General features: G+C 41.3%; 1 protein-coding gene across 8 annotated transcripts in view; it reads right to left on the bottom strand.

Moving 5' to 3' along the window:
• ADA2B (ADA2 2B) overlaps positions 1–12,163 on the bottom strand; it is a 133,161-nt gene that overhangs the window by 66,407 nt on the left and 54,591 nt on the right. For 6 of the 8 annotated variants that reach the window (XM_089452931.1, XM_089452927.1, XM_089452932.1 and 3 more), the window contains exons 4-6: positions 8,364–8,429; positions 8,102–8,227; positions 7,921–7,996 (exon numbers count right to left, since the gene is read on the bottom strand). In XM_089452931.1, the coding sequence (XP_089309057.1) occupies positions 7,921–7,996; positions 8,102–8,227; positions 8,364–8,429 (268 nt within the window). Of the gene's footprint in view, positions 1–7,920; positions 7,997–8,101; positions 8,228–8,346; positions 8,430–12,163 lie in introns of those variants that run through there. The other 2 variants (XM_089452933.1, XM_089452934.1) reach the window with 2 other exon arrangements.

Below are 12,163 nucleotides of genomic sequence, written 5' to 3'. Positions count from 1 at the left end.
CCGCATTCTGAGAGAGATCTTAACACTGTCATGGAGGAGAGAAAAAGTCTAAACGCTGACCTAAAGGGAGATGCCCTAACTGCTGTTCTATACGAGATCAAGGTACAGTCAAAAGAGAAGGCTCAATGCAGTCAAGGAGAGAGCTCTATCCACAGTTAAGGGTGGCCCTAATCCCCTGTTAAAGAGGCCCTTATATGCTGTCCTAAGGTGCCCTAATCCGCAGTCTGTTGAGCCCTTATTCACAGCTAAATAGTGATCCTATTCTGCAGCAACTGGGCCCTAATACACAGCTAAGAGGAGGTTCTATACACAGCTAATATAGGCCCTAAATGAAGGCCCTAATCTGCAGCTACAGAAGGCCTAAATCTGCTGCCTTATCCGCTTCCCTAGCTGCTGTTTATCTAGCCCTTAATCTGCAGTCAAGAGACCTTAGACGCAGTTAAAAGGAGGCCTTAAACTTCATTAAAAGAGAACCCTTAGACGCAGTCAAGGAGAGACTCTTAACCACAGCAAGAAGGTGTCTTATCACTACATGAATAATGCTGTAAGGACAGCATATTTGCTGTGATAAAAGAAGTTGTTTATCGTATGCCTTAAGGACTGTTTGATAAGCCACAGTTATACAGTGAAGAAAAGCGTTGAAGTCTGCTCCTTAGTGTTGCTGCATTAATGATGTTTATGTAACTGTTTTGAGGACATTTACTTCAGAGTTGCTATGTGCTAGGCCATAGGCCATAGCATCATAGCAAGGGTTTCTTAGAGCTGCTCTTTTGGACTGTTTAGAGATTATGAAGGAAGTTTAGGTCTGCCTCAGGTACCCTCATCAGATCAGCAAGCTTATACATGGGACAGCTGCAAGCTTGGTGACACATGGACAGTTGCAAGAATCGTGGACAGCAGCAAGTACAGTGCAGCAAGTACATTGGGACAGCAATAAGCATGGTGCAGCAGTGACACTATGTACAGCAGTGATAAACAATGGGGCAGCAGCAGCATGAGGTCCAACATTGTGATGATGGGTGCAGCATGGTGCAGCACAGTGAGGTGCAACATGATGACGAGATGCAGCACTATGATAGGTGAAGGAGTCACCTTGGAGAATCAGTTGAAGCAACATGTCTTCAACTGATTTCTTGTATCATCATCCTAGGAGATGATCTATGCTCTTATCTAGATAAGTCAAAGTGTTGACTTTTGTTGTAAATGTACTATCTCTCTCTCTCTCTGCTGAACTATTGAAGAACACATAAGAAGAATTGATCAAGGGTTTCCCCACATTGGGGTTTGTCCTTGGCTAGCGCCACATCTTGTGTCCTCTTGTCTTGGCTTGTCTTCTACGATTTATGTTTATGTTCTATCTGCAATTTACTTTAATGCTGATGTGATTGCTAATCTAGAAAAGAAATTGAGTTAACTGTAAAAATTGAAATAAATTTCTCTAGCATAGAACATACCCAAATTTAACATGGTATCAGAGCTGAGGTGAAGACAAAGCCCAAGCAAGAGTGAAAGAGCAACCACTGAAGACAACTGGGAAGGACAAAAGGATCAATGGATTCCTCATCCCTCTTCAAATTCACCAAGGGTGAAGTCAAAGGAGAGAACATTATCAGAATGGCGCAGCAGAAGCTTCTGACAGCCTAAATATCACTTCAATGGGAAGTCTGGATCTAAGGGTGAAAAGAAAGACAAATGCCTTGTTTGCAATAAGTTCGGCCATTATGCGAAGGAGTGTCCGAGTGGCAGGAACACATCACTTGATGATGATAACAATCATTCCAGGGACATCTTCAATGATCAGAGGAATGACAGGTAATGCAGGTCATCAAGGAAATGGCCAACTCTTCAGAGAAAGCAAGGAACCCCAAGTACGAAGAGTCAAATGTTGTCTCTGATAAGATAAAGAAGCGTTATCTTGTATTGGCCCTCTCCTTCAGATTCTTTGGGAATTTGGCTTATTGATTGTAGTGCTTCAAAGCACTTCAACAGATAGAAGGGTGCTCTCTCTAATTTGGTAGAGATGGAAACAATCATGGGAATATACTTGGAGTCGATGCCACCTATCCCGGAAAGGGTGTAGGGAATGTTACCCCTCAATTGAATGAGGGTAACTCGATTCATTTACAGAATCTCTTTTATGTACCTGATCGCAAGAAGAACCTAGTGTCCATTTCGGCAATGGAAAGGTTTCAGGGTGGCATTCATCGATGGCAAGGTACGTGTTTGAAAATAGAATTTTCAAAGATGCTTTTTCTCATGGGTTCAGGGTTGGCAGTTTGTATCAAGTTGCAGGATGGTCCATTGGGGATCATGTCAATAGACATATCTTATCTATAACACCGGAGGTCTACTTATTATGGGGCCCTACCCGATGTGAGTCAGATGGTGACAGGGTTGCTTGAATTCAAGAAAAGCATGAAGGTACATGTCCGAGACATACCGAAGGAAAATATTTCAAGGGGACCATTCCCCTCATGTAACAGGTCCACATGTTTGGAACAAACCGAGGAGTTTGAGATTCATGATCGACAATCTCATATATACAGGTGGAAGAAAGCCCTCTATGGCTTGAAGCAAAAAGTCGGGATACCTTTACACAATCCTTCCTGACACCCCTCGGTCTAATTCTGCTCGTTCAGATCCACCGAGGGCATCCCACGCTGCGGATGGGGTCATTGGTTCAGTCGCTTCTGGTAAACCTTACTTCCCTACCAGTCATAATACATATGGATTCCCAATGGAGATGCCGTTTCTTTATATACGCTATTTTCATGGAGCCACTTTGAACAATCGAGATAATCCAAAACTAAGAGTGTATTCTGCCTCCGGGGATTGGGGTGGGTGGGTAAATAGTTGCTATAATAGGACCTTTAGGTGCTCGACCAAAAGCCCCCCCACCCAATAAGTAAATTGAGGGGAATCTTGAAAAACCTCCGCGCTATATATATAAAAAGAGGGGTGAAAATGGCCAAATAACTCCTCGAGCATAGTATGAGAGGATTGATAGCTATCTGATGAAGCTGATATTCACTAGGAGTGAAGCCGATCCAAAACTTTGCTTGAAGATTGTGGATGATAGACCTCTCATACCGGCACCTTCTGAGGACGACGTCTTCCTGACAAGTGTAGACTCTCTTGTTTGCAGAAGTAGGAGGGAGTTGGATTCCAGATTTGGAATGGTAAGATGCAAGCCCGTGACTACCTCAATGGAGCTTAACTTTCAGAAGTTATGTGGTAGTAATGCCGGACCAGAATTGGGAAATGCCTCTAAGTTTCATAAACTCATTCGCATTGATGTTCTTGGTGAACTTCCGTCCGGACATATGTTTCACAGTTAGCATGATAAGCTCATATATGGTTGAGCCTCACTGGATTGGTGCCAAGAATCTTCTGAGATATCTTCGGGGCACAATCTATCATGGATTGAGATACACTATCGGAAATGTGAAGCTGCATGATTAATCGGATGCTGACTAGGCAGGCAGAGTGGAGGATCGCAAGAACACTTCTGAGTGCCGGTTCTCTTTGGGTTCTGCTTCGATATCCTAGATGAGCAGGAAGCAGAAGACGATTGCTTTGAGCACTGCTGAGACCGAATACATAGCTACGAGTATGATCTCAAGTGAAGCTGCTTGGTTGTGGAAGCTCTTCAGTGAGTTGTTTGTACACATGATGAATAACACTGTGATTCTCTGTCACAACCAAGGGGGGATTTGATTATTGAGGAATCCCGTATTCGATGATTGCTCCAACGGAGAGAAGTCAGATACTACCTTATTTGGGATATGGTAAGTCGATGAGCGAGGAGGCTCCATCGCATTGAGACTGATCTACAGGTCGCAGACATTTTGTTAAATCCCCGAGGAAAGGTCAACTCCGTGACTTTCCCGAATGACTTGGAGTTGTTGAGAGACCTTCGTATAAGGGTCCTGCATGTTGCATGCATTGAGCTCTGGGAGCTCTGGGGGGCTTGGGGTACTTACTGGAGCAACACACGACCATAGGGCGACTCACCCTCCCCTAATGGTGCATTGTGTACAGGGTGAATAGCTCAGCCTTTTTCTGTGATACCCCGAGGCGATTTTGGGACAGGATGATTAGTTCTCCTGTGGAACAGGATGATTAGTTCTCCTGTGGGCCGAGATGATTAGTTCTCCTGTGGCGACTGTGGGATAGGATGATTCGTTATCCTATGGACAGGATGATTAGTTCTCCTGTCGAGGCATCCTACCCATGCAGTCTGGGACTCATGGGAAGTACCTCTCATCTGATCAATGAGCAGGGAAATGGGGTTAGGGACCATAGTTGTACTATCGATGAACGCATCGTTGTATCTACCGTACTCCCTATGCTAGGATGACCTCCATTGATCTGGGATCAGTATGAGTGGTTGAAGACACTCTCTTGTGATATTGATCTGGGATCAATAAAACTGACTTCGGGTCAGTAAGAGTGATATGACACACTTTCTTCAGATGAAACTGACTTTGGGTCAATAGAGAATGGTATGAGACATTCTCGATCAATTCTTCTTCTTCATGGTTCAGCAGAACAGAGCAGTGCAGGGCACGAATGGCAGAGATAGTACAGTGGGACATATGGATCAGCGGATGGAGTTCTCCCGAGTTGAGAGGGAGTGTTAAAATTGGCAACTAGGGCCAAACTCCATGTGGGTCATCTTATTAATGGCAGCTGATATTTTTCTTGGACTCCTCTCGTCGAGAGGTGTAGGGTTGATCTAAAGATCATCCGATACCGATAAGTATTCATGAAGATATGATTTTATTTGTGTTATGGGACAATTCATCAAGGTCGGCCAGCCACTAATCTGCCCCCTCTTGTGCTCCACGTTTTACTATAAAAGGAGGAGGTCTTCAAGTCATTTGTACACCCACACACACACTTCTTGTGATCTCTTCCTCTCCACTTGTCTTTGGGTTTTGGTGGGAGGAGAGATCCTAAGAGTATACGCTGGCCTAAGTCTTATGATGCCCTAGCCATAGTAAGGAGGATGCCCTAGCAGCAGTCTGGCCGCAGTTAAAGGAGGAACATCTAGATGCAGTCAAAGGGAATATGCCATGCCCTAATCCACATTCTGAGAGAGACCTTAACGCTGTCATGGAGGAGAGAAGAAGTCTAAACGCTGACCTAAAGGGAGATGCCCTAACTGCTGTTCTATACAAGATCAAGGCACAGTCAAAAGAGAAGGCTCAATGCAGTCAAGGAGAGAGCTCTATCCGCAGTTAAGGGTGGCCCTAATTCACTGTTAAAGAGGCCCTTATATGCTGTCCTAAGGTGCCCTAATCCGCAGTCTGTTGAGCCCTTATTCACAGCTAAACAGTGATCCTATTCCGCAGCAACTGGGCCCTAATACGCAGCTAAGAGGAGGTTCTATACACAGCTAGGCCCTAAATGAAGGCCCTAATCCGCAGCTACAGAAGGCCTAAATCCACTGCCTTATCCACTTCCCTAGCTGCTGTTTATCTAGCCCTTAATCCGCAGTCAAGAGACCTTAGACACAGTTAAAAGGGAGGCCTTAAACTTCAGTAAAAGAGAACCCTTAGACGCAGTCAAGGAGAGACTCTTAACCACAGCAAGAAGGGGTCTTATCACTACATGAATAAGCCTGTAAGGACAGCATGTTTGCTGTGATAAAAGAAGTTGTTTATCGTATGCCTTAAGGACTGTTTGATAAGCCACAGTTATACAGTGAAGGAAAGCATTGAAGTCTGCTCCTCTAGGGGATATCACAAGTGTTTAATTATGATTAAAAATATAGTATCATAAGCTTAACACAACAGCTGAAATAAACTAAGAATATAAAAAAGAAGCTACAACTATAAAATGACCACACCATTCACACAATGAACACAAGATTTAAGTTGTGAAATTCAATATAGGACAACAAACCCAAAAGGCAAGGACTATGCTTTACTCTTTTCTTCTTAGAGAGAAAATTCAAACACAAAGAAAGATGAACTCACTATGGAGTTACAATAGAGGCTATGGCCGGAATCACTGATATAGGGTTTTCTATTTACTCTATTATGTTCATAAAATCCCACTCCTCTACTTTGATCATCTATGGGATAGGAACAATCCCCTTCCTTTTCTTGTGGGATAGTTTATAACATGTCCTAATTGTTGAGAAATCTAGGGCATAGAGATGAGGTGATTTCTCTAGCAATGATAACTGCTTATGAAGACTTTTTACTTTCGTAATTAGGTTCTTCTTTGACTTGTTTATTATTATGTGTTCTTCGTCATCAAACAGCGACCAAACCATAAAGAACAATGAGATTAAGGACACAAGATATAGGCTATCAGCCAGGGCCAAAACCTCTCCAAGCTTGAGAGGAAAACTCACCGAATTCTTCTTCTTATAGAATCTTCAATTGATGAATTCCAAGACCTAGACCCTTGACCAATTACGCCTCCAAGACCAAGTCAATTCTTGCTTCAAATCAAAGTCAATTAATTCTTGAAGATGTTGCACTTTCTCCTTCTTCACTAACCCTTGGCTCAGCAACTTAAGTCTGAAATTCTAAGCCTCTTTCTCTGCAACTTTCGGCTTCCTGTAGGTGAGTGAAACTTCCCACGTGTGACCAAATTAGAGTTGCTTTAGCCTTCCTTTTTCCTTCGCTTGGCTAGGGCTGACTCTTTGTGACTTCGGCCTTCTATGTAGCTTCCTTTCTTGCCTTGTTTCAGCCCTCTTGAGATGACTATAGTTTGGACTTGCAGCAGATAGGGAAACCCTAGTTTCCTCGCACGTGTGAACAGAATTAGCCCAAAATAGACCTGCAATTACTTCGCTCTTCCTTCGATCTTGATCTCCTCTTCGCTAAATGAGAGGCTCCTTTCTTCCTTTTGCTCGCACTTTCTTCTGCTTTTCAGATGCTTGATTGATTGTCTACCAAGTGAGGCTGAGTCCTCCTTTATATAGTGATCTGCCCGTGTAAATAAGCTGACTTGTCCTCATGCCTAGGCTGACATCTCCTTTTAGAACAATCTATATCTTCTTTGGAAGGCCGACTTGTTTGAGTACTTGTGACAAGGTCTTGGAGGGTCTTTTGACTCTTATAATAACACAAATAAATATGTAACATGCTCAAGAACGGTCTCTCATATATGACAAAGACTCAATTGACTTTATGACTTAATGACCAATCCTAAGAGCTCACAATGGGAGCTTGATCTATATAAAAATAAAATTCGTTGAGCATGAAACCCATGACTCAAGCATAACAGAAATAATTTTATTTTTCTTCTTTACATCAATTACATAAAATCATGATTACACATGTCATTATGAAGACTAAACCTAGTTACATACTTCAACAAGTCATCCAGATTCTAGGGTTAGGGTTAGGGTTTTGCAGAACTCAACTCCCAATTAGGATTCGGGTTTTGGAGCCTTTAGAATCACTGCAATTTAATGCGTATTCCAGCAAGCACATGCCAGCTTCAATGCATTCAAAGGGGAGAGCCCCTACAGGGTTCAATGGTCTTTGCCCCAAAAATTGTCTAAGCCAACACCATAAAAATAAAATCCAAAGGATGGTGCTGCTGGAGATGTTTGGGCGATATCATACAATAATATTATGAACCAGTAACTACTATCCAGCAATTCAGGAAAATCCAGTAAAGTTAACTTTAACCACCTAAGTAAATTTATTTTTGTCCACTAGATCTGTTTCGAGGTAGGAGAAGCTAATTAACTGGAGAACTTGTAATAAATGAGAAACTTTGCTAGTAGCCTGCTAATAGATACATCAAAACTTTGGCCTTGGGGGAAGAAATGACCACTATAACACATACGCAAAATAACTTTTCCTTTTCATTCAGAGGATATGTGGCATGTAATGATAGAACAGATAGGAACATAAAACCAGCCTGCAATTGAATAGATTCCCAACTAACCTTTTTTGCCTTCTGCATGTACTTTGGCCATGTTTAAAAGTTCTGCCTTTGTCTTTCCAATAACATGTGACATATCCTAGAAAAAGTTTAGCTTAGATTATTAGTTTTGAAATAAATAGTCAAGCTCAATTCTGAGAGTAACTATGTATAAACACAAAAGCTGAAGGGGTGGGTTCCGTACAGGTAGAGGGTAGCATGGAGATTTCATGTATGCCATCATATAATGATCATAGCACTGGGATTTTGTCTTTGTGCCAACATGGTCTGCAACCTCTGCCCAATTTCCTAATCCATACATTTCAACTCCCTGCAAATGGACAGATTAACAAAAAATTAGAATCTCAGAAAAATGAAAAAGGACAACAGTATAAAATGCCAGCACAAACCAAGTCCTTAAAAGTAAACAATGTGTTGCATTATAGATACCTTACAGTTTGTCATACCTCTAAGAGCAATATCTCTTCATCTGCATTCCAATCTGGGTGAATGAGGGGAAAAGACAGATTGTCCTGGAGAACAATAATTCTGAAGTCAACAAAACACATTTGCAAACAAAGAAAAGGCACATCCTTTGACCTCAACAAAGTCACCACTTCTTTCATGAAATAAGGTTCTATAAAATACAACCATATCACCACAGGCTAGGCCATCATGTCAGGGCAACTTTTAAAGACACCATATAAATAGTTCATTTTTCTAAATTCAAATAGTCCATTTCTCTCATGTCAGTGTCCATCAATGATTTTGGGTATTCATGCGCAAGGCTCTAAACAAAAGCATAGGCTAGGTGTTTTCCATTTATTAGAAATACAATTGCAATTAAAAGCTAGGATAGTTTGTCAAATATGTGTTTGGTCCAGATGGTCCTACAATCAGACTGCAGATTCAACTGATCAGTGTTTTCAAACTTGGTCAACTCAGACTTGGACTTGGCCAAGTTGACCCCCTGCCAAACCAGCCCGGTCTTCGAAATGGTTCCAGGGTACGATTTTGTACCAACCTGATCGAGTCATACACCAAGTTGACCTGTCACAATCCCACAAAACATGAATTAAGGAATCTGGATGTGGATCCACTAGTAATAGGCGACATATGCATAGATCAAGACATGTCAGGCAGTGCACTACCCAACATAGCTGTGCAGGCTGTGCTTATACTAGTACTACTACTGAAGTTGCATATCTGAGGAGTTGGAGACAGATGCTGATTCCGAGGATCCCATTTCCAGCAGTATCAATGAGTTTGATGATTGATCATGTTGTTCAGTCATATGTGGTAGGCCAGTAGCTTGTAGCATGTTGTTTTTTGGACTCTAGAGGCCACCTAGAGCCTCATCAATTATATATTTTGTTTCAGATATGTATTGCACTAGAAGCCATTTTGATATATTTACCCTTACTGTTATATACTATATACATGAGCAGACTTTGCATATTTTGTTTCCAGTGGTTTAGAATCATGGTTTGGAATTGTTAAATAATTTATTCCATTGAAGTTTTAATATTTTATGTAATTTTTAGTAAACCAAGTCAATTCAAACCGTTGGCATCATAAATTGAAGAAATAATTGTATGGTTTGAATTTTAAACAGGCCCCTGAGGCATGGTATGAAAAAATTGAACGTGTTTTCCTCATTCTGGTTTCAAAGACTGTGACTCTGATCATACTGTCTATGTTTTACTGTAAACATTAAAACTTTAATTGTTGCATTGTATGTTGTGATTTGGTCATCACTAAAAGTAATGTTAGTTTAATTTTGGGTTTAAAGAAATAATTAACAGATACATTTGTGATGAATGACCTTGGTCTGTCCCATTTCTTTTTGGGCATCCAAGATTTTCAAATTGATGATGGTATCTTTATTTCTCAACCTAAATATGTATTGAATCTCTTTTAAAGGTTCAACACAGAAGACTATAATTACCAGTCGAGAGTGAAGCTAACTGTGGAATGTGACTCTCCAAAAGTCGATGCTACTCTCTACAAGCAGCTTGTCGGTAGACGTATCTATTTAACTCACAGTCGACCAAAGATTTCTTTAATTGTTAATATGGTCAGTTCATTAATGCAAGATCTGCGAGAGAGCCACTTGAAGATGGCAAATAGGATTGTTAATATGAAGGGTACTTATCAGCTTGGTATCAAATATTGCAAAACTAGGAAACATTAATCGACTACACCAACTTGAATTGGGATGGAGATAACAAGAAGTCTACTTGGACTGTGTTTCATTTTGGCTCTAGACCCACAATACGGTCTTATAAGAAGCAAAAGGCAGTCTCTCTCTCAACTGCAAAAGTCAAATATCACAGTGCAGTTGATGCTAGCATAGAAGCAACCTGGATTAGTAACCTTTTAGAAGAGCTCAGGTTTTCAATTGAAGGATCAACTATGGTATATTGTGGTAATCGAAGTGCAATACCCATGGCTAGGAATCTAGTCACGCATAGTAAGATGATACATGTGGAGCTTCATGCTCATTATTTAAGGCAATTGGTACAAAATGGTAGTTTGTCTCTTATCTATGATAAGACTGAGGACAGATGATCAATTTGTTGATTTCTTTACAAAGGCTTTACCCCAAATTAATGTAAAATTTCAAGTTATGCTTGGGCTTGTAATGTCCCTTCCTAAATTATTTTGAAACAGGATTTATTTCTACATTTTGGGGGCCAATTTTGGGGAATACGGAGCCCATTTAATTTTTTATAGAAGACTAGGGAGTTAGAGGCAAGTTAATTTTATTTTATTTTGTTTTGTTAATGATATGTGGGGACCACCCACATAAGAAATACGCACTCCTTAAGCCAATGATTCGAAATGCATGAGAGGGAAGAAAATGCGGGGAGAAAGGCTCCACGAAAGTAATAAAAGGAAGGCAGCACACTTCATTTGGCATTCTTGGCTTATCGAATATGATTTTGTTGCTCGAGTTGTTTAGCAAGAGTTTTCCAAGCGGAGAACTCACCCTTTCTTCAGGGGGCTTCGAGTGCCACCCTAGAGAGGTTCATCCATTATCATTTGGATGAGATTTGTAGAGAGATTTCAGCATTTGTATTCAGTTCGCCCCAGCAGTGCGTATTTTGGGAGGACGCAATAGTGGATCTAGTGTGTCCATTGCAACATTCTTCCGGAGGGCTATTGCCAAGAGAAATTAGGATAAGAAGGCTCAATACCTTTTTGGGTGACTTTGAGCGCTGGAAGTGGCAGCAATATTCAGGAGTGATTTTGCAAAGTCTGTGGCCAACGCAGAAGAGAGAAACTGGGCATATGTGGGAGAAAGAGTTTTAGCCATTGGAGCTATTGCTTGTCAGGAGAAATAAAGGAAGTATTGGTGGAGTTGATTGCTACATTTTAGGAGTGTCTGGTGAGGATTTTACTGGTGGTTTGACAAACAGTGTGCTTCAACATCTATTAGAAAGCGTAGGGCTTTTGGGGGTCGATTTTGGAAGATCAAAATTAGGCCAAACCATTTCTGGGTTTTGGTGGGTTTTGCCTAAGGAGTCTAGATATAAATTTGCAGAATTTTTTGAGCACCAAAGGTGGGGTTTTCAGCCATATCTTTGCAGCAGACAGTGTAGAATTGCTAGGGACTACATAGTGCCTTTGGGGGTCGATTTTGGGAGGTCAAAATCAGGCCAAACCATTTCTGGGTTTTTGTAGATTTTGCCTAAGGACCCTAGATATAAATTTGTAGAATTTACTGGGCACCAGAGGTTGGGTGAGTTTGAGCGCTGGAAGTGGCAGCAATATTCAGGAGTGATTTTGCAGAGTCTGTGGCCAACGCAAAAGAGAGAAACTGGGCATACGTGAGAGATAGAGGTTTAGCCATTGGAGCTATTTCTTGCCGGGAGAAATAAGGGAAGTATTGGTGGAGTTGATTGCTACATTTTAGGAGTGTCTGGTGAGGATTTTACTGGTGGTTTGACAAACAGTGTGCTTCAACATCTATTAGAAAGCGTAGGGCTTTTGGGGGTTGATTTTGGAAGGCCAAAATTAGGCCAAACCATTTCTGGGTTTTTGTGGGTTTTGCCTGAGGAGTCTAGATATAAATTTGCAGAATTTTTTGAGCACCAGAGGCGGGGTTTTCAGCCATATCTTTGCAGCAGACAATGCAGAATTGCTAGGGACTACATAGTGCCTTTGGGGTTCGATTTTGGGAGGTCAAAATCAGGCCAAATCATTTCTGGGTTTTTGTAGATTTTGCCTGAGGACCCTAGATATAAATTTGTATAATTTTCTG

This window comes from Pinus tabuliformis, chromosome X (assembly GCF_031772625.1).
Source record: "Pinus tabuliformis cultivar Carrire ecotype Pingquan chromosome X, CPIR1, whole genome shotgun sequence".
Lineage (NCBI taxonomy): Eukaryota > Viridiplantae > Streptophyta > Pinopsida > Pinales > Pinaceae > Pinus > Pinus tabuliformis.
The sequence above is the reverse complement of the archived record's forward strand: the minus strand, read 5'-3'. Positions and strand labels throughout refer to the sequence as shown.